This window comes from Neomonachus schauinslandi, chromosome 11 (genome assembly GCF_002201575.2).
Source record: "Neomonachus schauinslandi chromosome 11, ASM220157v2, whole genome shotgun sequence".
Lineage (NCBI taxonomy): Eukaryota > Metazoa > Chordata > Mammalia > Carnivora > Phocidae > Neomonachus > Neomonachus schauinslandi.
The window spans coordinates 74,464,118-74,490,392 of NC_058413.1; the positions used below are offsets into that span (position 1 = coordinate 74,464,118).

At 41.8% G+C, this 26,275-nt stretch overlaps 1 protein-coding gene and 1 non-coding gene across 2 annotated transcripts in view; both read right to left on the reverse strand.

Moving 5' to 3' along the window:
- Positions 1-5,538: 5,538 nt before the first annotated feature.
- Positions 5,539-26,275, reverse strand: part of MAML2 (mastermind like transcriptional coactivator 2) — a 336,388-nt gene continuing 315,651 nt past the window's right edge. Inside the window, exons 3-5 of the mRNA XM_021679067.1 lie at positions 16,836-17,039; positions 11,400-11,514; positions 5,539-7,922 (exon numbers count right to left, since the gene is read on the reverse strand). Of these exons, the coding sequence (XP_021534742.1) occupies positions 6,904-7,922; positions 11,400-11,514; positions 16,836-17,039 (1,338 nt within the window). The 3' untranslated portion in view covers positions 5,539-6,903. The remainder of the gene's footprint in view (positions 7,923-11,399; positions 11,515-16,835; positions 17,040-26,275) is intronic.
- Positions 21,571-21,700, reverse strand: LOC123326335. Its single transcript, XR_006541039.1, has one exon. It is a non-coding gene; the product is annotated as a small nucleolar RNA SNORA11 (small nucleolar RNA).

The window sequence follows — 26,275 nt, forward strand, 5'->3', positions numbered from 1 at the left end:
AGACCCCTTGTTGCATGAGGCATTTGCAGCATTGCATTTCATCATCCAAGATGTCATAGATTGTAAGACACAGCATTACTTTATGTATCATTAAGAAAGAAAAAAGGTGCTGATAACTGTACAATAATATGATGCTTTCTTTTCACATCATTGTAAATAATAACCTTATTTTATAAACAAGAAAATTTGAAAAACGTGTTTCTAGGAGTCAGTAAAATATTTTTAAAAACTCTTCTTTTTTTAAATGTCCATTAGTTGCAATTGAACAGTTTCCTAATTGATGCCATTTTATAATAAGTAGACAAATTTAGATCAAAATTAATGTATCTGAAAGTCGGTAGGGAAGAAAATCGGGCTTTGCTAGGAAATCTGCTTTTTGCTCTAGGTCAGCAATCCAAAATGGCTGAGATCCAGAAATCTACAGGTATGTTGTGTCAGACCTGGGCCTGTTTATTGGCAGATTTATTCCTTGCCCTTTCCTAGCCTGAGATGTAAGGCTCCAGGCTATGTTCCCCCGCCCTGTGGGTAAGCTATGACCAGCTGAGTTGAGCCAATGAGATGCGTTGTCTGGAGAGTAGAAGAGAGAGGAAGGAAGAATTGTATTCCTTCTCTTCCCTCTCTGTCATGAGTGGCATCTCTGCAACTGAAACTCTTTACCAGACTGGCTCCTACCAGACAGGCCAGCTAATGTTTCAGCATCTGCTTAGTGATTCCTGGCCCCTTGTCTTTTTGTCCTTCCATCTTAGGAGTGGTAGTGTCTTCCTGCTTTTGCTCATCTCAGGATGGCCTCACCATCCCTTCTGTGGCTTCTCAGCTCATCCATCATCTGTGTAACCAATGCCTTGCATTAAAATCTCTCTGACACTCGGACTATTTAAAGTGTTTTTTTGTTTCCCTGACTAAAAACCAGAGAGAAAAGTTGAATTCTCAGTCCTAGGCTAAAATTATTGCACGCCAAGTCAAACAGATGGGATTCGTAGCAGGAGATATGACTGGAACTTGAGAACTCAAGTCTGATTCCCTGGGCCCCTACCCAGCAGTGAATGTAATATCCTCCCTGAGGAAGGGGTGATTACTCCCATTGCAAAATGCAGCTGGCCTGCATCCCGGAAAGGGGGACAGGAGGAAAGAAGGGAAGGAGGGGAGGTTTTAATACTTCTCCTCCCAGGTCATTGACTTGGAAGCCCAGAGACAAAATAGTCTTCATTCTTCTTGTTCAGAAGGAAGTGATCTACACGTTAGTGTCTCTTCCAAATAGAAGTTATTACCTTTTCCACTCTCCACTTAGATACGTTGGGAATAGATAAACATCTTTTGGACTTAGATTGCTGGTTCATCTTGACCTGTCAGAAAAGAGTTTACCTCACGCAGATGCGACGGAATAAGATGTGGTGACATTTGGATGGCCTCCTTATGGGGAGGAGGTGAGTACTTGGGTTAGTGACATTTTGAAATTGAAAATATGGGGTAAAAAAATAAAACAGCCAGAAAGGGACTGTGGTTTTATTTTACATCTCTCTCTCTCTCTCTTTCTCTAGACATTTGTGGTTTTATTTTACATCTCTCTCTCTCTCTCTAGCTCAATCTCTCTCTCTCTCACCCTCCCTCCTGCCCTTCTTTCTTCTTTTCTTTCTTTCTATCTTTTTTTCCCCCTGAATAGCAACCTGATTTTCCTTGGGGAAATCACCTCTTTCCCACTCTTAGTTCATATGGTTTGGTGGTATTAATCCCCTGGAGGGATAGGCATTTGACTCAGGCCTGACCAATTAGAGAACACCGGCTCTTCTTGGCCAAATCAAAGCTTGTTGAGATGCAAATCTTGATTTTTTGAAAGGAAAGCATTCATTATTGTTTATGCTGGACTTAGAGTTGTGAGGATGTAAGCCTGGAGCTTTTAGCAACAGTTTTGCCACTATGAGAGCCGGGCCTGCGTGAGAATGGAGTCAAGGCACGGGGAAGCAAAGGTGAGAAACAGAAAAGAACCAATTATTGATGACATGGTTTACCTGAGGGATTTGGCTGTGCCTAAACCCAGACTTACCTTGTAAACTTTTCAGTTGTGTCAACCAGTGAATTCCTTTCCCTAAGCCTATTTGAAATGTTTTCTTTCCTTCCTTCTCTTTTCCTTCTTCTTTCCCTCCCATCTGCTGAAAGAACCCTAAATATTATAAAAAAAGTGTCTGTATGCTCATGCATATCCTGGAGCTAAAGATGACTTAAATTTGGTTAAAAGAGAAGTTAAATGCTATTTATGTAAATAAACAAAAGCCCTCTTTTTTTTTTTTTTTAAGATTTTATTTTTAAGCCACCTCTACAGTCAACACGGGGCTTGAACTCACAACCCTAAGATCAAGAGTCTCACGCTCCACCGACTGAACCAGCCAGGCGCCCCAACCTTCTTATTACTGCATGCAAGGCGGTGACTACAGCATTTGTTTTTTTTAAATCTAAGGTCAGTGTGTTTTGTTAACACCCATGATACAATGTTTTAGTTATGTTAAAGCTGCCAATGAAGTTGATCCTAGGCCACCTGTACTTTGTCTATTATAGCAACTTAGGAAGTATACTTAAGAGATATTACTATCATTTAAACTCACAAACCCTAATATATACCCATGGCGGACACTACTCAAAGTATTGGTTTCCTCCTTCCTAGCAGGCAAATATTTTCTTTATGAAATTCTATGATCTCACAGGAAAATGACCTTTTAATATTATATTCCAGCTTTCAATCTTTAGGACTTGATTTGTATTTAGTCAGTGGGCTAATCATAGACGTTGCCTGTTTGTGAACGGTCTAGTTCTGGCTCACAATGAGGAGCTCTCTTTTTATGTGATTGATTGATTGATTGATTTTAAGATTTTATTTATTTATTTGACAGAGAGAGACAGCGAGAGAGGGAACACAACAGGGGGAGTGGGGGAGGGAGAAGCAGGCCTCCCCCGGAGCAGGGAGCCCGATGCAGGGCTCTATCCCATGACCTGGGATCATGACCGGAGCCGAAAGCAGATGCTTAAGGACTGAGCCACCCAGGCACCCCTCATGTGATTTAATTTTAAAGGAGGTGGCTGCTTTGTTCCGTAAAGTTGACTGATAACCTGAAGATTTTCAAAAGGTTGAACAGTGAGTTCTTTAGTTTAAAAATAATAATGGTATTTGAGTTTTTTTGTGGTTAATTTTCCATTTAGCTTTGGAAAAAAACAACAATCAGAATTTTATAGTTGAAAAGGAATATAGAACTATTTCAGCCCCGTGCTCTCATTTTTGGGTGAGGAAACAATAGTTACAGAGATACCAAATGGAAATAGATAAAATGTTTAAGAATTTGAACTGCCTTTGGCAACCACAGCAAGGGAAGAAGCAAAGCTCCTGGTTTATTCCTACTTGCTTTTACTCTCTCATCTCTTCTCTCAAGTCTGCTTCCGTGGGTGCAACCGGGGATTGAGAGGCAATTTTAGAATTACACATTTCTTTCTCTTAATTTGTGTGTATTTTCTTTATTTTTATCGATGTTGACTTTGTTTACTATCGAACTTCCCAGAGTCATTGGACAGGGACCACATAGAATGTCAATTTTATTATTGCTCCATTAATAACACGAATAAAGAGGATAATGCCACACATCTTTCTGGCAGAGAGGGAAGGGACAATGGAATCCCAGCAACATACTTCAACAGGGGAGCAAGAACATTGGTGAGAAAGGTTCCCATTGCCTCCTCCCACCTTTTTCTTAACCTCTTTGACCCTCAAGAAGGAATGTGTAAATACGCTCAGTGAAGCTGTGTTTACCTGGCCTTGTGTTCACTCAGACTTGGCCTGAACAGGTGCCTAGGCAAAGGCCCACCATGCCTGAGAATGTGTTTCTTCGGTATTTAGTGGTGCTGTGCATATAGGATCTTAATACAAACCTTCTAAGTGAACTAAAGAACACTGAAAGGAGACAAGACAGCATTTCACTGGAAGCTTCCCAGAGACTAAATCTGCCCATTGCTATTAATAGTTCTCAGAACTTTCTGTGATATAGCAACAATATTGTTGGTGACTGAAAGTATGATTTCATACAAGAGAACCACTTCCGAATTTTTTAAAACTATTTTTTAACACATGAAATTACACACAATACAAAATACTTGTTTTACAAGTTGAAATCTTTACAGTTATGGGTACAGTTACAGTAATGCAAGTAATATTAGTGCATTCACTTAGAGCAAGGTTATTTATCTTCATTGGGCTTAACACAAAGCCAAGAATGAATTATTTGCTTAAACTGCTTTCTAGTCTTTGAATCAAAAAAAAAAAAAAAAAAAATGACTTCTACCTCCTGTTTAATATGTTAGAATGATAAACAATGCCAACAATTAAGTAGTCCGGTATCTTTATAAATGGGAGATTGGATTCCAATAGCTTTTACATTGTAAATCTTCAAGTTTTGGCTACATTCTGTCTATCAAATTGTCATCATCTCAGCTTTCAGGAAAATTACATCATCTTTGGTCACAGGTTGCCAAAAAACAGAAACTATAGACTACACCATTTTTTTCCAAAGAATCCTGTATTTTAATGAATAGCTGAATAAATAGACATTAATTATGAAATTCACATTAAGATAGAAGAAAATCCAAACATTCTGATTGCTTTATCTCTTAAATTTGATAGCTACTACAAAACATACTATTTATGTTAGGGTAAAAATAAGCGGAATCACAGGAGTGTAATTGGGAAGTACTGGCAGATACATACGGTAACATGGAGGAGTCATAAAATAAAAGTGTTTATATGTACATATTTTTTTTCCTTTTTTGCATGGAGAAACACTGTTCTATAAAATGGGAAAACACACAGTAGACCACATGCAACAAGAACCAATATAATGTGCACAGCAGTAGGATCAAATAAGACAAAAGAACTATGGGTTTAAAAAATAATTTGGGAGCAGAAAAAAAAAAAAGAAAAAATTGAAACCTGGAATGCTTTCTTCTTGAGGTTTCAGAATATAAATTTGTCTAACAAGCCTCTTGATAGTTTTCAAAAGTTCCCACTTGACTTCTTACGGTTTAAGTGTAGAGCTAAAAATAAACCATCATATTATACAAAACTTTGTATATTAGCATACAAAAGGTAACAATTTACTTTTTGTATAAAATATAACCTTTTGATAGTATATTTATTTCACATATGTATAAATATAACCCAAAGAATATGTTTTGAGTATTTCTACCAAAATATTCTTTACAAAAGTTTACAAAACAAGTCATTTATTCATATTTACAACTTAGCACAGAAAAGATTCTGGGCCAGTGACGTTGGTATTGTGTAAAAGAAAGAGTGTTCTTCTAGATTTTTTAAAGACTGAGAGAGGGCTTTGCAGAACTTTCAAAATATGATCTTTTTTAGAACAGATATCCAAAGACTTATTTATTAAACAAGTCCAGTTAAATTACATCCGATAATTGAATATGTGGGCATATAACTAAAAAGGTTGAAGATAACCTATATTCTTCTGTAATGAGGAAAACGATAGTGATATTTTGCATCCATTCCAAATCAGCACATGTCCTCCCCATTTTATAGCTGATCTGTGTGTGGGCGCTGAGGTGACATGACTCAACAAAAACTCTTTCTCTGATACAGTGCTCTGTGCCTCTGTATCTCTGAGGGAGAAAACCTGGATATGCAGGGTCTGTCTAGCATATGGTGAAGATGTATCATATCACGGAGCCAAGAATGAATACATTGCTACTGGAGAACAGATCACATTCTCTTTAGCTGTTCACCCAAAATATGCCCAAATCAGGACAGATTGTTTTCTCTCTCAATTATGTTTTCCCTCAAACCCTGTGAAATAGATTTGTACCCAACCATACCCACCATTTCTTGTCCTGATCTTCTGTTTCTTATCTCCAATCAAAACAAGATACCTTCTTATCTCCGTTTTCTTACAAGTCAGTCTCTGGTCATCAAAATAAGCAGGAAGACAGGGCTCAATTTCACTCAGCATGGGAACTAACCAGCAGGCATGATCACAATAAGCAACACCCCAGGTTATTTGTGGCTAGATAAATCTCCTTTGTAGCCATGTCCCACGGGATGTTTTCTTTTTGAAATAGTGAAATCTGATGCAGACAGGTATGCACCAATATTTCAGTATGATTAGGACAAGTTGTGATTTTTATCTAAGACTTGGAAATGGATTCAGGAATTGGTTGTGGAAGCCCAAATAAAGTTGGAGAGCTCTGCAATCTTGTTTCATCACTAGACACGGCATGTTGTGGAAGTACGGCGTACGTGGGAAAACTGACCAAGTGAGAGGTGAATCTGGGGAAGAAACTCTATAATCCATTGGATGTTCTCTAGCTTCTCTGGCTTTCCTCTACTTGGGGCACTGTTTGGTTACTCCAAACAAACCTATAACATTTTAATCTACCCTGGATGTTTTAGGAAAACTAAATGAAAACACAAGAGTGGGAAGATTAAACCACACTTATTATCTATTAGAGCAAATGAAGGAATTTGTTGCTTGTTGCTGGGAACTAGAATCTCAGGATTTATGACATGGGATTTAGCAAGCGACAAGCTCTATTACTTTTCTTTCAGGGAGGAAAGGAGCTTGGGAAGCCTATTTTACACAACTAATTACACATCAACATCACAGTTCTGTTTGGGAAAACTGGATACTGTGTCCTGGAGTTTAGACAGGGAAAGGTGATCCCAAGATTTTACTTTCAGGTTTGAGACTTAAAACAAACATTTGAACCAAGCACTGCAGTTAACTTTCTGCTTCCACATGTAAGCCAAGGTATCTTCACATAGTCCAACTAAAAGTCAAGAGTTTGGCCTTTACAGAGTTTGTGAAATACTGCCTTTTAGTGCGTGGAGTTTATTAATTGTCTCCCTCTTCTCCTTTAGGAGTTGTTCCCCAAGATCTCATCAAGATTGATGTCTTTCATCCAGTCGTCATTACCAGGCTCTGTCTTCAATAAAGAATCAATGAAATCAGCATCGCTGTTCAGGGCAGGGCCCATGTTATCGGTCTGTTGGTTGAGAAAGTCAAAAGCTAAGTCACTGCCATGGTCAGTTCCTTGAAAAGCCCTGGAACTTTGGTTGGGTGAAGGGAAACTGCCCGGGGTCAGGGATGGCGGCTGGCTCAGGCCTGTCCTCGACTGACTCAACCCTGTTCCTGACTGGTTCAAATTAGGCAAAATTTGTGTGCTGAGCTGATTGGGTCTGAGGTTCAGACTTCTGAGTGGACCCATGGTCTGTCCATTTAATGTTTGGCTCATCTGGTTCATGGGTCTCATCTGCACTGCTGGTGTGAGCTGGTTAGGAGGAGCCACTGGCCTCTGCGAAAACTGTTGGCTGCTCACTGCCTGTTGTAGAGACTGGTTTGGAGTATAGGCTGCAGGTGCACCTGTGGGGAAGCGGGCGGCCGTGGACTTCAGGGCTTCCTGTTGTTTGGCTGTCGCTTCTTGAGAGGCCCAGTTTGGTGCTGTTGTGCTGGATGTGATCATTACATTCGACGTTCTCTGCGCTGGCATGTTTGCCATGCTGTGGGTTAAATTTGGTCTCACCTGCTGCGAATTGCTAACAGGTCCAGCTCCAAAAGTGGCCACGTTATTATTATTATTACTTGCCCCTAAGGCAGGTGGCCGTGGCATCAGAGGGGTGTTCTGATTTGCTATCAGTTGGTTTGGGTTTCTCTGCTGGGTCAGCTGATTCACTCCTGAAGTAACGCTGTATGTGCCAGGTTGACTGCAAGGCAGATTTCCATACATCCCCATATTCTGAACTGCTGTGGGTAACGATGGCATTCTCGTCCCATGCGAAGTAGACATGAGGCTGGAATTCGAAGTCAAAATGGTGTGTGTTGAAACTGGGTTTGCCAAAGCCTGGTTAGAGTTTAAACTCACAGCTGATGAGCCACCTGAGAAAAAGAAGATAATTATGTTAGTTTACAACCATAGGTTATCTCCTCTTTTATAGCAATTTGCAATAACTTATCCACTCTGAAACTGTTGTAAGGTGTAAGAACAAATAAAGAGAAATAATCATCACAGCATCTTATGTAAAAGGAGTAAGACAGCTTTTGGAAGGAAGTATCACCTAGGTCATCCCTTGGTCAAGAGTTTACATATTATAGAGAAAAAGCCTATGATAAAATGGCTCTGGTTTTTAGGTTTTACTTTATTCCTCTTCTGGAGTCATTGAGGGGAGGTGATAGTCAATCTTTGAATTAGCTTTACTCTGTTCCAAGACCAAAGACTAGAACCTTGATTAACCAGCTGTTGTGAAATCCAGGCTACTGGTTACCTCAGGGTCCAAATAAGAAAGTGTGGATTAATCCTATATATGGCTGCTAGATTAATATTCCACACCTATGGCCATGAAAATCATGTCCAGTTATTCATCTGCATCGTCCCCATTCAAGAAGCTTCCATGAGTGGCCCCCAAGTGTCCAAAGGGAAAATACCCATCTCTTTAAACATCTAGAATTCAAAGTGTCCATGCTCCAGCGATGATTTCCATGTAGAAAGCCCTCTGCTCCAGGAGGTATAGTTACTATTGCACTGTTATCCACATACCATGAGCCACCTGTGCTCATGCTATTTCCCTCTCATATGATGCCCTTCTTAACTCCCCGAACCCTACTTTTCCTTCAAAGTTCAGGCCAAAGTCTAAGCTCCTTCACTGAGCTTCACCTGATACTCCAGCCTGCTCTTTCCAGCAGGATTTGCTCTTTGAAGTTTTCACTTAGCACTTAGCTTTTGTATTGGGAAATCCACGGAACCTCAAAGAGGAACCATGAATCACAGGCTGCCGGATAGGGAGGTGCATCACATATCAGATAGTGATTAGTCAACACGTTAAAATCTTCCTGACTCGGGGAGGTGAAAGTCATCATGGGAAGACATCTTGAGAAGCAAAAATGGAATGTCAGAAAGATAAAAGTAAGTGTCTGGTGGATGATTAATTTCCATGGGGGAAAGCATTTTTGCCTGTTTGGTTCACTGTCCTAAAGTCTAGTGGATGGTGCAAAGTAGGTATTTGATTCATATTGAATGAATGAATGAGTAAATGAGAGATTGAAGCAAATACGTAACTTGGAGAAAGATACTCTTTTAAAGTACCCTCCCTGAACAGATGCAGGGAGGCCCAGAGAATCAGAAATGCTAAGGAAGGAGAATTAGACACATACAGAAATATCAGAACATTACTGTAGGAGAAGAACATGGCTGTGGTTGTAGCTCTAGGGAACCCCAGAACTGTTTGGGGATAGCTAGCATGGCACACAGCCTGAAGGGCTGAAGTCCTTGCTATTTGCTTTAAAATGTCTCCCACTAGACTACAGACCCCTTGAAGGCAGGAACAGTCTCTTGTATCTCCCTGTAGGTCCAGACTGAGCACAAAGCCCTGCACTGGGAGGGCAGGAAGAGTTTGATAAAGAGGGATCAGAGTCGGGTATGAGATGCTGGAACAGTAAAGAGTGGACAGACAGCCAATGAGGGTAAGCAACAGCATCTTGGTATCTAAGGATTTCACGAGAAGGGAATGGACACTATGAAAGTGCTATGAGAAAAAATTTAGAGGTTTTAAAAATCATTCACTCTAGGTGCCCTCTATTTTGACAATATGCCCTGAGAAGGTTTTTAAGAGGAGAGCAATAGTTTTAAACAACCACAATAGAGAGAATTTCCATAAAGGTCACAAAATAGTAATCACAGTTAATATTGAGAAGTCCCGAATATGTGGTAAAAATGTACTTTTTCCATGTACTTTTCATACATCATTTCTAATATTAACAATTTGGGCAAGGTGATTATTACTGCACTGAAATTAAAGTAAAAAATGATAAAAGAGTTTGTGTTGTGCTTGTTGGTTATTTCATTCTCAGAAGACATGGGAAGTACAATGCTCTAGAGTACTGATTCTTATCCATTTGGGGATCAGCAATTGGATGCCAAGGATCCCTCCCTTAGGAAGAGGCCCATGTGCACTGTGAAAGGAACGCGCAGGTGCCTACCAAGCATCCAACCTCTCTGTCTCCCTTAGAAACAGACCCTTGATTTTGCAGCAATGTGCCAAGCTGAAAAACCACATTTCCCAAACTTCCTCGGTGATGGAGGGGTCCAGATGAATAAATTTTGGCTAGAAGTAGAAGTTACTAGGTGAGAGTCCAAGAAACCTATTTTATTTTTTTTTTAAGATTTTATTTATTTATTTGAGAGAGAGAGAGAGAGAGAGAGCACAAGAAGGGGGAGCAGCAGAGGGAGAGGGAGAAGCACAGACTCTCTGAGCAGGGAGCCCGACATGGGACTCGATCCCAGAACCCAGAGATCATGACCTGAGCCAAAGGCAGATGTTTAACCAACTGAGCCACCCAGGTGCCCCTCAACAAATCTCTTTTAAAAAGAGAATCTGACTCATTTGGGAGGGCATTTTACCTCTTCCTTTCTTTCATCCTTCTACCTGGAATACGACGTGAAGGATGGTGGTGTGGTGGCCACAAGGCAGCCCTTAGGGTGGAAGCTCCACGTGAAAGAAGGTGGAGCAGGAAGACGAAAGAAGCCTTGACCCCTGACAACACTGTACAGCCACCTAATCAGCCTGAGATTGCAATCCTTGAGACTCCTTTATATGAGTGGGAAAAGAAAAGCCCAAACATCCACCTTGAATCTTGTATAATATTTCCAAAGCTCCTAGCTTCCTCTGAACCCACTGATAGGCCATGGTGTAAGAAGCCATGTTCCAAATGAACCTCCATCGTGTCTTTCAGCCACATTGAGGACAAGTGGAGACAAGAGGATCGGGCTTTATGTAAGTTCCAAGAGGGAAGAATGTCTGCTTACTTTACATGATCTGGGTCAGGATACCTTGCTGGGAGGACAATGGTGGAACCGAGGAGTTAGAAAATATTTAAGCTCTCTTGAACTCTCAGAGGTAATTCAGAGGGCAGTGAAATATGTGAAGAGAGGACAAGAATCAGCAAGAAATGATGAAAGGACTAAACACCACTCAAGTTTGGTCTTGGTCTGCAAGTTAAATGGGAGCTAGTGCAGGATTCTAAGACAGATGCTACATTTCCCTATGAGGTGGGGAGAGGAGGAAACGTTAAAAACTGAACAGTTTGTTTCTTCTACAGTTATGATTTTTAAAAGATTTTATTTATTTATTAGAAAGAGAGACAGCAAGAGAGAGAGAGGGCGTGAGCAGGGGCAAGGAGCAGAGGGAGAAGGAGAGGGAGAGCTAAAGGCAGAGGGAGGAGCAGGCTCCCCGCCGAGCAGGGAGCCCAAGGCGGGGCCCGATCCCAGGACCCAGATCATGACCCGAGCCGAAGGCTAGATGCGTAACCCACTGAGCCACGCAGGCGCCCCGTTTTTAACTGATTTTTAAGAATACTCACCAGAATACTGAGCAGCAGTTGGCTGTATACTGCCCGTGTTTCTTCTTTGGTCTTTGTAATCCGGCGGTGGCCTTGTCAAATGTCTACTTATCTGATCCTGTGGGGCAATCTTCTCCTTGAATACACAAATGAAATCATATTAGGTTGCATGCTTACTTTCCCACTTGCAAACATTTATAGACTGTCATTCAAAAAAGTAAGACTGCAAGAAAAATTTTGCAGCCATGGTTGCGAATCATACACCTTATTTACTAGTGTTACTTCAGAAACTGGTCTTTTCAATTTCAATAAATTTCCTGTGTGGAAGTATAATTTCTACCTCTCAACACTCAACGTGTGTTTTGGGTCTAGCAGCTAATCTCATTTTCTTTATTTTGCAATTAGATTTCAGTGAGAGCTAAATTCCTGTGATTTTTGAGATGGTGTTTCTAGTTTTATTTTGTAGCACACCTGATATGCTTTGGTACCCATTTTTTAACTCTGGTCCCATGGAGTGTGGAAGGCATAGGAGTAGGGTTACCAGAGAAAATACAGGACTCTCACCTAGTAACTTGGAAACTCTATATTTTTATTTGTTAAGTCTGGCAACCCTAGGTAGGAGGAGATGCCAGGAAATATCCTATCAGGTATTGGTAGGGGCCTTATACACATATTACCTCATTTTTGCCCCTCTAAAATAACGCTTGAAATAGGTGTGATTATTCCCACTTAACAGATGAAGAAATGGAAGCTTCCTTAGGCCAAGTAATTTGCCAAAGATCAGAGCAGTAGAATGGAAATCGGATCCTGAGTCAAAGAATCCAGGGCGCCTGGGTGGCTCAGTTGGTTAAGCGACTGCTTTCGGCTCAGGTCATGATCCTGGAGTCCCTGGATCGAGTCCCGCATCGGGCTTCCTGCTCGGCAGGGAGCCTGCTTCTCCCTCTGACCCTCCCCCCTCTCATGTGCTCTCTCTCTCTCATTCTCTCTGTCTCAAATAAATAAATAAAATCTTTAAAAAAAAAAAAGAATCTGGCCCTTTCCCTGCCACACAATACAGTACTTGCTTCTCTGTTTCTCTGTGCCCCATTCTCAAAGCACAGAAGTCTCCCAGGCCCCCTTCTTTTCTTCCTTCTGGAATCTGCCACCTTTAGATCTCTAGAGGAGGTGAGTTTGGGAGCTAAGAGAGGAAATGGGTACGTTCTTTTTATATTGTCAACGCCTTTAGCCAAAGACTACCAGGAACACAACTGCTGGGTTTATTGCTCATTGCAGCATGGGGGACCATGGGGTGTCTCAGTACTAGAGCGTTAGAAAGAACCTATCCTAGGATTTGGGTGTTAATTGGATGATTTAGGGAGGGTCTAAGGAAGCAATGATTTGTTCTAGGTTGTAAGCTGTCAAAGTGAGGTTGATTCTATTATTGAGTAAAGTAGCCATTGCTCATTTAGCAAAAGGAGGGGTTGGTATTTTGTGGGTTACAGAGTGACCTTGTGTCTGTATTTAGATAAAATTATGAAGCGGCCTTATTTTGTCTCATTTTATCATGGTCTCAGAGTAATCCCATCTGAGGTTGGTATTCATTCGTCTGACAAAAACCAAAATGGCCTGGCCGCGAGTGTCATATCAATCTGGACAATCAGGGACCGCTTTTTTTTTTTTCTCAACGTGGATCCGGAAGTTTTTAGAATTGCTTTACTGCAACTTTGTATGCACCCCAAAGCAACCTCCATTTTCAAAGATAAACATAACTGGTATCGGTAGACAGAGAACAATATAATTATAGAAAAGTCAATAAATAGAAAAGAAAACCGTGTAAAGATAGATGGATAAATTAGATGGAGGCCAAATGTGCACTGGCCAACTTAGAGCCCACTTGAACCATGTATTTCTCAGTTTCCCATCAAATTCCAAACTTCCAAAGTAGAACAAATCTACTATAAAGGAAAAAAAAAAAAAGGCCTTAAAACAACAACAAACCAAGTTCAAATTCTTGTTTCTAAGAAAAAAACTTGAAAGACTCACAGGGTTTTTGGGGCATCAAGTAATTCGGATGAAACACAACTTTGATGAGCTAAGTGTAAATGAATCAGAAACATATGGATTACATTTCTTTCAAATATGGGTTTACAAATTAAGGAAAAAAGTGGTTGGTGAAAGTCTTTATGGTTTTGCCCAAACCCTAAATGTTTAAGAAACAGCTTGAGATGTTCCATGAACCCAAATGTGGTGATGTTCAACCATGCCTGTTGTAAACTATTGTGCAAGCTGACAGTTTTGATTTTTTTGCCAAGCATGGGACTTTCTGAATTCTTCTCTTTTTCAAAAGCATCTATCATTTTTTCTTATATAAGTAGGTGTTTCTGCTGTTTATACTGAAGAAAACAGGATTTGTGCATGGGTGTGTGTGTGTGTGTGTGTGTGTAGAGAGAGAGAGAGAGACAGAGAGAGACAGAAACAGAGAAGAGAGGATCGGGCTCTTGGTTCCCCATTAAAGACTAGATCTCAAATCTGAACTTATGTTTATGTATATTCAATCTACTTACTGACCTTTTATTTCCCTAAGGGCTAAATTAGGTTGCTCCAAGGGTTAACAACACATCTCTGGATACCTGAGTTTCTTGAACTACTTGCTCGCACATGAGTTAGATTTAATGGCCTGGTATACGGACTATCATGGAGAGGCCCTGTTGTCACTTCACGCTGAGAGGTAGCAAAGACCCGATTGTGACACGGAATGCGGGCTGCTCCCATTCCCCTTCTGTGCAAGAGGATGACAGTCCCCTTCTGTGTAAGCGTAAACTCACAGGCCATCCCTGAGACTAGGTGAAATTGAACTTCTCAACTAATGTCTCATCTCGGACCCAGTAATTCAACCCAATAAACCTGGCCCTGAAAACCTACTATAGAAATAACCTCTGTGGCGTTTATCGGTCCTGCTTCAGTTTTGCCATCTCAAAACGTGCAATGTAGATAATTCTAGGACCTCCCTCATAACTCCGATTGTAAGGACCAGTCCTTTACCTCTGTGAAAGCTTGGCGTGGTGCTGGCACACAGAAGGTGCACAAAGTGTGTTGGTTATCATGACGCCCATCGTGTTACGCACGACTCATCTTTCCTCATTGGGCTTCATTGGTGGGAGAATATCGGGGAGTAAGGATAACGCACTTTCATGAGAAAATGTCCCAATTGAGGCGCCTTTCTGGCCTTGCCAACTGATTGGAAATGACTACATTAGCATATGCTAATGTAAAGCCAGATCAAAGACTGTTTCTTCCTGGATATGCTAAAAAGCACAGTCACCCTCAATGGCGTCCAAACAAAGAGCAATGTGAGTGGTTTGTAAAAAGCACAAAAACAGCAGTCCCATTTCTCATTCATCTCTCACAGTTTATGCCACTGCCCTTTGCACCTGTCCCAGGGGTGACTCAACTGGGGCCCAGCGAGAGTCTGGCCCGTGCCAGGACACGACCCTTGGGGCACGTTTCCTTGCCTTTTAATCAGAGCTGAAAATCCAGAAATGTGACCGCTGCGTGTTATAATTCAACACATTAGAAGTACTGATGGGAACAATGAGAGTCAATCGGAGATTGCATGTTTTTCTCTCCTAGCGCCCTTGTTTTTGAGCTATTTAGATGATGAAGATCAAAAAAAGGGAGGGAGTTGGTGGGACAGCCGGAGTTTCCAAAACTTACAGAAGATTTGGAGAAGAAATCGGTTGTGTCGTTTTGTGATCCAGTCCGTGGCACCCCTATACCTGATACCTCAGGGCAGTACTCAAGGTCACCTGTACATTTTTTGCTCCCTATTCCTTATTCATCCCTCACTGTATCTTCTCTCCTGCTCTAGACTCCAAACTTACTCCATTTGTCATTCCTCAAAAATAATGATTATGTTACTATTTACACTTTTCATCTTGTATTAAATATTTTAGAATATAATCTCAAGCCCATCAACAAATATACACCTGGGCTGTACCTTTTGTTGTCTGGCCCCTCCTCACCTAGTCTATCCATCAGAATCCAACAGTCTTCAAGGTCAAAGTCAAAGTCAAATTTTACCTCTTCTGGGAGACTTTCATTTAATCTCTCCAGGCTGGATGTTGTCTTTCCTCCATTACCTTTTCTCCTCCTCTGTTCATACTTTTATTGTAATGCAAATCTGAGTTTAGCGCTTCCTTGTTTCAAATCCTTAAAGTCCTCTCCCTTGCTTTTCAGACAGGGTGAATTTATCAAGCTCTACCCTCTGGCCTCTCATCTCTGGCCTCCTTGCCTATTACTTCCTTAACCTCTACTTCCATCTACTACATCATTATACATTATTGTCTCTGAGTCTTTGAATATGCTGGTTCTTCTGGCCTGAACATCCCCCTCCTCTTTCTCCCATCACCTACTTCACCTTCAGATCTTCAGTAGACATAACTTCCTCTCTGAAACCATTTCCAGTACTCACTATATCACAGCATTTAATCACCTGCCTTCCAATCACCTGTATTTCACATCCCTGTGGGCTCTAAGCTCCTTAAGGACAAAGACATGGTCTATTTTATTTATAGCCATTTTCTCAGTGTAAATTCACTAATATTTACCGAATGAATGGTAGCACTTACCACATCCTAGATTTCTGACTTTTACTACAAAGCTCCTTGAGTATAAACATTTTGGTTTTGTTTTGTTTTTCACATCTCTGTGTACCTTGACTCTATCAACTTGGAGACAGTTAACTTTGCCACTTTTGTCTTTCACTTGGCCAAACTGTCTAAAGGGAGAGAATGAAACTTGGAGATGGGGCTTGGTGTTCGGAGGCAGGGGGGTTTGAACCCGTGCCCAAGTGTACGTCTGAGGACGTGGAAGGGAGAGCAAGTAACAGTGAAGAAGGGCTAATGCTCGGGTCCTGATGGGGAAATAACCATCTTGCCTTTCTTTAAGGCCAGTTAACTATGCTGAAAGTTGGAAATATATCCTGTTTCCTTTAAAAACATCCCCCCTTCTGAGATGCTTTATTTTGGAAGTCAAATCTTCAGTTTTGAAACCCCATGCTGGCTTTTACAACTGTTTTGGAAACTCCTTTTATCTCTAAAATCAGTTTGGATTCAAGTCGATTAAAGTTCTGTCCATGATTTCTGCCCCTCGGGGCTATAGCCCCAAAATGGCTCCTTTTGCCTGATTCAAACACCCATGTTGGTGGTTCTTAACATTCCTGGGCTGGGCAGGGCTAGTTAGGTGGGGTGCCATGCATTCCAACTGTCCAGCAGCTGGTAAATCAAGTGTTTTGTTTTTTTTTTTTCCCTGCAGCACTTTAACTTAGGTATAGAATTAGCTTCTCTTATAGCCAGGATACTCTTGTTGCTCTCACCTAAGCAGGCACAGAGAAAAGGGCAGTGACCAGAAAGGGGAAATAATGAATTCCCTCTGTTAGGCCAATAGGTACGTGTAGTAGAAATTAGGAGAAAGTTTTACCGCATCAACCAGCATCTGCTGCTGAAGGAGAAGCTGCTGTTTCTGCTCCATGATCTGCCTCTGTAGAGTCTGTTTCTTTCCCATCAATTGCTGATTCAACAGTGATGGCTGGGAGTTCATGTAACCACTTCCGGTGTTTGGATTTGAGCAGGGGTTGGGACTTGGACTGGGGCCTGTGTTCTGGCCTACCACAGAGTGTTGATCCTAAAGGAGAGAAGGGGTAAGAGGGGGAAGCTACTGTAATTAAAAGAAGAAAAATGTAGCACAAAGATCATAAGCTTAGATTCCGAACATTTTTCATCTTGTTGAGATCAAACATGGTTAAATGGGTTGGAGATCAGAGAACTGCCTTTCAAATGTAGGAGAAATCAATGTGTATTACAACAAACAAAGCAGCTGGGTTAATTACATTAGGGCACTAGAAAAGCTCCCATATGACTCTGATGGTGGAACCTCCACATTCCAGAAGGCGTTTATGGAACCTTAAAGAAAACGACCATAAAAACATATGGCAAATCTCTCAATTGCTCAGGAACAAACACATCATAAAGTAACAAGTTCTTCCTTTTCCTTAAAGCTAGCACAGATCATTGCTGATCCTGCAACGAAAATTATGTTTTAAGGCATATGTTCAAAAGTTGAACAACCATTCTGGTCAGGAAGGGCCCAGCTTTCTGTGATAAGATGGAAGACCTGTAAGTTTCTGTTTTACAAACACTCTGAAACCTGGAAGGGATTTTTCTTTTAAGAGACTTGTCAATTTTCCTCCCTGGTCAGGAAGTCGGGAATTTCAGTGTATCAATCAGTAAAAGCACACCCAACTGACAATGAGAAAGCATAGATTAAAAATTCAACATTGTATCGTAGTAATACTGGGTATTGGTGAACTGCCATTCTAACTCAAGATCTCTACCAATCTTTTTTTTTTTTTTTTAATTTTATTTATTTTTTGACAGAGAGAGACAGTGAGAGAGGGAACACAAGCAGGGGGAGTGGGAGAGGGAGAAGCAGGCTTCCTGCCGAGCAGGGAGCCTGATGTGGGGCTCGATCCCAGGACCCTGGGATCGTGACCTGAGCTGAAGGCAGATGCTTAACGACTGAGCCATCCAGGGCCCCAAGGTCTCTACCAGTCTTAAGGCACTGACCCTGCAGGGCAGAAAGCTAAACCTAGCCAAACGTTTTCATGAATTCCCAATGCCATGTTCAGGCTTGGACACTGTTGGGAGTTACAAGAACTTTAGAAAACTCTAGCTGTACACAGTTGGGGTTACAAGAACTCTTCCCACCTTGAAGAATGTATCTAATTAAGGGAGAAATGACATGCTTACATGTAAAAAATACAAGAAAATACAGGATCAAGTCTTAGATATGATACAAGTACTAAGTCAAAGGTCCTCACACTTTGATGATATTCACTGGGGAGACAGGTGCTCTGGACTTGCTCCAGAAATTCTGAGGCTATAGACTGGGTCCCTGGTCAGGAAATTCTAATACTCATTGGTCCAGAGTATGCTCTTTGAGAAACACTGGAATGCGGGAGCAATATAATCCAACTTTCATTCCCCATCTGGACTGTGTGAAGTTACAAGAGATTAAAAAGATAAAGCAACTCTCATGATGCCTGATGAGCAGTTGTATATACTCCGTTTGTGGAAAGTCTCTTCCCTTTTATCTCTTTCTTTTTCTTTAGTTATGTACTATGCTTAAAAAAAAAGTCCACAGCCTGGAGAAGTAGGAAATGTGGCCTTGCTTTAGTAATTCTTGGGGCTACAGAGCTCACCAACGACCTCAAAAGCAAAGGGATACAAAATAATCCTAAAGATGACCAGGCACTTAGCCTTATTACAGGCCAGGCCCTGTCCTCAATATGTTATGTGACTAACCACATTTAATCCTCCCAATGAAACAATGAGCAAGAACTAATATTATCGTCCTAATTTTGCAGATGAGAAACCCGAGCTGAGAGATCACACAAGTAGTTGAGGAAGATTTGAAGCCAGGTCTGTCTGACTTCAGAATTCTTTCTCAATCACTGTACCTGTTGTCTCTCAGCTAGGATGAGACATGTTGAGGAAAAAGGTGCTCATGCTTCTAAACTGTGCAGACCCACCTGCCCATGGAGCACGTGTTGATTGAACACCCTCTGCACGGGTGAGCACCCTCAATCAGGCACGTGGAAGGGAGTGTGGTACGGAGAAGGGCAGGCTGTGGGGTCTGGGAGGGGGCGGTCCTCCTCACCAGTTACCTAAAAATAACGGGAGCCATCTCTGAGGCAGACACATCCTCCGTGCAGTTTTAAATAACCATCCTCTGACACCTCTGCACACAATGCCCAGTCAGTTCTCTCAGAGTTAAATCCATCTTGGTTCTTGGGGGAAAATGTTCACTCCACATATCCTACAAGCCACTAGGGATATGGACCTGGAGACAAGCGCGTGAGAGTCATTAACACAATGGCAGTGGATAATCTGTGTGTAGAGCCCTCTTGAGGGCAGGTAGAGAAGGGAGTACCTGGAGGACTGAGTGTTGAATCTTTGGTCCGCCCAGACGAATGAGAGCAAAGCAGAGCCCGCAACAGGGAGAAAGGGGGGGCAGGAGGAGGGGCATCAGACAAGAGTAAAGATGACCAGCAGTGATGCTGGAGGAAATCAAGGTGAGAGAATATAGTGGAGGCAGTGGTTGGCCCTCCACTCTCCACCCTCAACCAGAATAGAAACCAACTGCTCTTTTCTAGGATATAATAATTTGAAGTTTAGTGCAAGACTGTGTGTGAAAAGAGGATTTCATGTTTTAAGAAACTGGTTGACAAACATACACAAAAACTCAATGCATTTTGCTTCTCAGTCTTCTTTGCATGGTCACAAGATCATGAGCTCTGCAGATGAGCCTGCTGGAATTCATATCCCAGTTCTGGCACTTGTTGGCTGTGTGATCTGGGAGAAGTTAATTTACCTCCATGAGCTTCAATGTCCTTATCTGTAAAATGGACACAAGAACAGTACTGACTTCATGGGATCCTTGTGAGAATGAGAGGAGATGCTACAATGCCAAAAATACTAAGCACAGAGTTAGCACTTAATAAGTGCCGGCTGCTCATAATTGTTAGCGTTATAGCCACACACAGGAGAAGGAGTCTGTTTTGTTTGTTGACTGTGAAGCAAGGGAGACGGGCCTTGCAGATGGCACAGAGCTCTTCTGTGTCGACTCTATCAGAAATGCCGAGGTCTCAGTTACATTGCGGAGAGTGAGCTACTGATGGACTCGGGGGATGACCTTCATCCTCCTACCTGGAGATGTCGGAAGAGGAACTGAGAGCCATTCTCTGATGGAAGCTCTTTTGGAGGGTGCTTCCTTCATCCGGGTGAGGGGTTTGGCTCAGGGCCCTGATACGTTGTTTTTTTCTGTGCTAGTTTTTATTTCTTAACATCCAATTATTTATTAATAGAGCAGCCAAAATACACTTACTAAGTATTGTGAATTAATTTCTTCATTTGTAAAACAGAAGTAATTATATTAATGACATAAAATTAAACCAGATGAAATTTTGAACAGTTCCAAGCACTTTGTAGGTACTCGATTACATTTTAGCAATTACTATTTTTCTTCTTTCTTCCTGTATTATTTTGCATATGGCAGAGATGTTCTAGAAACAATTATGTTTGTGAAGAAGCTTATGCCGTAAGTGTATTTGGATTGCAGATGCGGTGTGTTTAGCTCCCATATATTATTTTATTTATTTTTTTGTTTTCTTAAGTTTGCAACTTTAATGTAACACTGATACCAAAAACATGACAACAGGACAAAAGCACACAACGAAAGCAGGAAGCGAAGACAGCTTCCTCATGCGTGCCACCTTGGATAGGCAGGTAGAAGGTGCCCCTAGTGCTGTGTTATAAGAAGGAGTCCGAGGAGGCACTCTGGCTTGGTGGGTGACTGCTGCAGGTCATCAGCACTGTTGGATCTGGGAGAAGTTGGCACTCGCTCTGGCGGCATTTCTGGCGGGGACGATGGAGCTGGTGCTGGGCCCATTGAGAATGTGGTGCTGGCCCCCCCCCACTGGAGCCACGGCTGACGCCAGCTCTCCCGGTGCCTCTCCAGTTGGCACGGCTGCCATTCAGAATGTACTGATGGTATGTAGCCCAGAAAGCCAAGGGAACCCTGGCCCAGCGATTGCTAAAATCTCCATCCTCATACCACATCAGAAGCTCCACCTGTGTGTCATCCCAGCTCCACCGTCCAATCAGTGCTTCATCCCCGATGTCCATCTGGGCCCTCATCTGGGCCCTGGCATGTTCCTCAGCCATATCCACATCCATCGTCTTGAATGCATCATCCACAGCCTCCAAGAAATGAGGTTTCTCTTCCCAGGGTCTCGGTTCTGACGCTGGGTGATGAATCTCAGCACACCCATCTTGCTGGTCTTGTGGAAGGCTCTCAGACCCCAGAGGAATTCATACTCCACTGGGCTGCTATTGGGGATCTTCTTGTATTCCAGGTACCTCAGTGAGGAAGGATGACAAACGTTTGCGTCCAGCCAGGAAGACCTGTTGTACCAGTGGCTCCCAGGTGGCGCCTTCCCAGCCCCAGTGCTGCAGCTCAGTTCCTGCGGGGTGGGGGTGGGCCCCATGTCTCACTCACACACTCACTCCCAGGGCTTCCCCCTCCAGGATTGAGGCCTACAAAGCCTTAGGCTGCTGGTCCTATCCAGAAGCCATGTGGAGGTGCAGGTTGGGACACATGTAGGGTGTCTGTTCATAGGAAGGCCACATGTTTTGTGCCCCTTGTCACAGTGAACCCAGATTCCTGTTGGGTGTGTTATAAACAGAGGGGCCATTTCTTCAGGTTCCCTGCTCTGAGCACACCCCATGCCCCCATCATATTTTAAACACAAGTTGTGCCCTCCAGTGGGCCACAGTCCCCACTATTTCTTATTTTATTATATCTGCCCATTTCCCTCATTTCTATCACTTGCCTGGCTCATGTAGGCACTTGAAGATAAGATCTCTGGCTTATCCTTTATCTGGGAATCTAAGAGGCACACATCACATACCCCATGGACATCCTCACTCAAAGTTGCTGCAGGAAAAAGCAATGCCTAACAATTTCCATCAGGTGGTATGATACCTACTGGGGCTTTCTGATTAAAATCCAGATCTTCTAATGCCTAATCTAGTCACCTGTGCATCCATCCATCCACTCATGAATTCCGATAATTTTTACTGAATATCTACAATATGCTAGGCAGTTCTCTGTTTTTTTCTAGAGATTAAAAAATTATTTAGAAAGGGGAAAAATGAAGAGAAAGAGGTGGGAAGAATGCTTAGTGTTGGCAAAATTGGTGAACTTCAACTTAATTTCCAGGGAAATCTGGAAAACGAGCCTCCTCTAAGATTTAGAAAAGATCTGCCTACCAAGAAAATGCAACTACATCTCTTTCTCTAATCAAACAGATGGACGGAGCTAAATTTAGTTTCATCCCTTCACAATACCAAAAGATATAAAAATAAGAGATAAGCTCTCTTTTGGAATTCTGTACAAGATTTTTAAGCCTTGTAGCTTCTGGCCCGTGGGTCTTACCATGTACTCTACCATGCACATTCTTTCATTGCATGATTGAAGTAATATTTGGCTGGTGCTACATTTTTTTGCCCTTATGTTCGCTATGAAACATGAAACACCTCCTTACACAGGCTTGCTGTCATTGCCAAGATGTTGTGCAAACTTCAGTACATAAAATATTTTGAAAGAAAAATATGCTCTGCTGCGTTGGGTTTGATTTCCATATTCAGCCTCACTCTTTGCCTTCCGTTCAGCCCATGTAGAATGTGGCCTTATAGAAATCAGTCTGGTTCTATTTCAACACACATGGTCTCCTTAAAGCTCATGGAGACCATACTAAAAATGGCACATCCTCAGCCTGTAGATGAGTGTCTGTGTGTGTGTGAGAGAGAGAGAGAGAGATTGTGAATGATTTAGGCCATTTCCACTGATGCAGTCTTTTATGACAGAAAACCCAGTTTTCTAGAGAAACTGGAGTTAAAGGCTGATTTGGCAGCTAATAACAGCCATATGATTGGTTCAAGTCATGAACTTGAATGATCTTTCATTTTATGTGTGTGTGTGTGTATTTTCTCTTTCTACCAATAAAATTACAGTATTTGATGCTAACCTACAAAATAGGCTTCTGATCCTATCCTCCTGGGATTTAATATAAATTTACATTTAATACGCACTTACAGTTTTTCACATTTGCGTGTGTGTGTGTGTGTGTGTGTATTTAAGAGTTTAAAGTCCAGTTATAGTATTAGGTAAGCCACTGAGTTAGAGTAGTATGCCAGTGCTGAGATATGGTTAAAGCTTCTTGATCCTTCTTTTCATCCAGCACAGGACTGCCAGGCCAATGAAAGCACATCTGTATTCTTCTAATGAAGTTCTGCCAATAATTAAGCTATGTCTTTAGAATTATTATCTTCACTCTACCTGATTCATTAATTCAACAAATTTTTATTGAGCATCTACTGTGCATTATACATTCTTCTAGGCCTTGGGGATCAGAGTCCAGGCAGCCTGCTGAAAAAACCCTGCAGCTTGTCTATACTTTCAAGTTTTCCAACTGGACTACTGATGGAAAATATATCTTCCAGAATGGTCTCAAGGATGCTAGAAAACCATTGGTAAATCAGGTGTGTGATGACCAAAGCTGTTTGCCAAAGGTAAGTGGCAGTGTGTGAGGTTGATTTACATTCATAGGAAGCTGGAAGCATGTTTTAACGTATGGAAAGCATGGTAAAAGAATGCTTTCCCATATTTGTTACTTTGTTGACTTAGTATCTTGTCCACAGATTACTATGGGAAGCGCTAACTCAGCAAGGAGGCAAAACATGTGTCTAGAAGACCTGGCAGAAAATTAAGGAGATACCTGAACTCTTGTAAATGGGCACCCTTTTCTTTAGGGGACAAATGACTTGTTCTTCCTGTTATTAACTCTATTTCTCTCAAAGCCAGGTTGAAGTCCCTTTGAAAAAATGTCCAAATTTTACAATTAGAAATAAATTCCACTATTCTAGCCCTAGCAGCTCATTCACCAAGGCCTCTTCTTTAAAATGTCAGGGATCAAAATTTAAAGAGAATGTATGAAAAATAAAAAATCTTGTAACTCTTAGTACCACACATCAGAGGACAGGCCTGGCCACTGGGTCTTACTTTGATAAAATGTCTTTGTAAGCCATGCTTAATATGTGAGAGATCTTTCAAAAAGATGTTAACTAATAAAAATGCTGCGATTACCACTTTCTTTCATTTAATGGAATGCAAAGTCTCTGTCAAGCAGGATTGATTTCAGCAAAAGTTAGAATAGGGTTCAATTAGACATGTCCTCAAGCAGCAAACAAAAATATCCCCAGTTTCATTGAAGTATGTTGAGATATTAAGACTCATTGAACTCAGCCATTTTTACTGTTAAAACAGTTCTGTGGACTGAACACTGTGACATCGAACGATGTCACAAAGCAAGCAAAGTTACCAGACAGGTATTGTTCTCTTAATATTAAAAAAAAAAAAACCACTCTAAAAAATATTTGTCTTCTTCTGGGCATCTGGGTAAAATGGCTCTCTGTTTTTCTTATTTTGGAAGGGGGATATATAATGACTTTTCCCCCCACAAAAATGAAGTAATGTAAGTTACTTGGGATCCATGAGAGTATTTTGGCGTGGGATGACTGCCCTTTCTTTTTCTTGGCTTCCAGAGCTAGGCATCTGCAATTTGCAAAGCAAATTCAAGATAAAGTACCCAGCTGGGCAAGTTTGTACAGTAGATCTCATAAACTGGTTTGCTATTCAATCAATCTTTCTTCCCCGCTCTTCTCTCTTTCCCTCTTCTTTCCCTGTCTCCATGAACTAACCGCTTAACTGTTCCTCCAGGCTATTCATCTTCTGAACTGTCTACTTATGAAGCCATTTATTTATCTCTATGCCTGAGAAACAAGTTGCCTGAACTGTTTCAGATTCCCTGCAAGCTGGCAGCCCCACTAAGTTATTTATTTGGGGCAGAGAGTGAGGTAGCTGTGTGGGGCTCAAATAATCGAACTGTTCTTGCCCTTCATGGCAACAATGACAATAAAACAATTATCAGGAAATCATCCAGGAAACAACTTTCAAACTGAAAGACTGAAGGGATGAAACACTCCTGTCTTCAGGCTGCTTGTCGTCCATCTCAAGGGTCCGCAAACTGTGGCATGACTGGTCAAACCCAGATTGCCACCTTTCTCGGTAACCACAGTTCTATTGGCACCTAGCCACACGCGTGCATTTCCGTGTTGCCTGGGGCCGCCTTCCCACGACAGAGCTGAAGAGCTGTGGCAGAGTCCTCATGGCCCCCAATGCCTAAAATATTTACTATCTGGCCCTTCGTGGAAAGAGTTTTCTGATCCTTGCCCTATTTGGCTGTACTGGCCAAGGAACTGCTTATGTGAAATTGATAAAATGCCTTCAAGAAAGTACCCAGCAATCCTTGGAAGGGACTGGTGAGTTGGGAACGAGAAACAGCTATCACAAGATCTGTTTACAATCACCCTCCACTCCAGCCACCATTACAAACTGTGACAGCTGAAAAAGCATCCAGCTTCATCTTCCAGATGAAGACACTGCCAAGAAAGCTTAACAAAATGACTTGCACGAGGTCACAGACCTACCTAAAAGATGAAGAACACACACACAAACCCAGGAAAATGTATTCAGGAGAGACCAATGAAACCAAACCTATCTGCCTAGGAGAACTGTAGCTTGTCTGATTGAACTGGCTTGTTAGGGGTGAGGGGTGGGGCTGGGAAAATGTGGGAAGGTAGAACATGCAAACACAGAAGATTTTATTTGGACTAGTATTTTTCTTTGTCCTTTGCAATTACGAATAGTAGCTGCCTTTTCCTTCTACTTAACAGGGCATTTTTCTTTGCTTGCTCGGAACCTCCTGATCATATGTTTATAATCTGTTTGGTTCAAATGATCAGAATGAATTTTGTGGTCACTGTAGAGTTCATCCTTCAGATGTTACCTAATTTTCAAGTCACCAGGACACTGCATCTATTCTTAGCCTCTGGGGTGGACACTTATTATGGGTTGGCACAGAAGACCAGTTCCATGAGCAAGGAAGCAGCATTTAGGTGGGAGAGCAGCCAGGAACATAACGTCAGTGGGTCAGGGCGGAGTGGGAAGAGTTTGGTAACTCAGGGGAAGGAATGAGAAATTTTTCTTAAAAGAGAAACTCTTTAACTTTAGAAGGGCTCTTTGTGGCAGACCTGAAATTTCTACTCTGTAAGTTAGCATTTAGCTTTCTGTCCCTAGAGCAGTGGTTTCCAACTCTTCTTTGGATAACACAGTCTTTGCAGGGTTTCACAAAGCTATGGATTCTGCCTCTCCTCCCTTCCCCCCGACGTACACATACA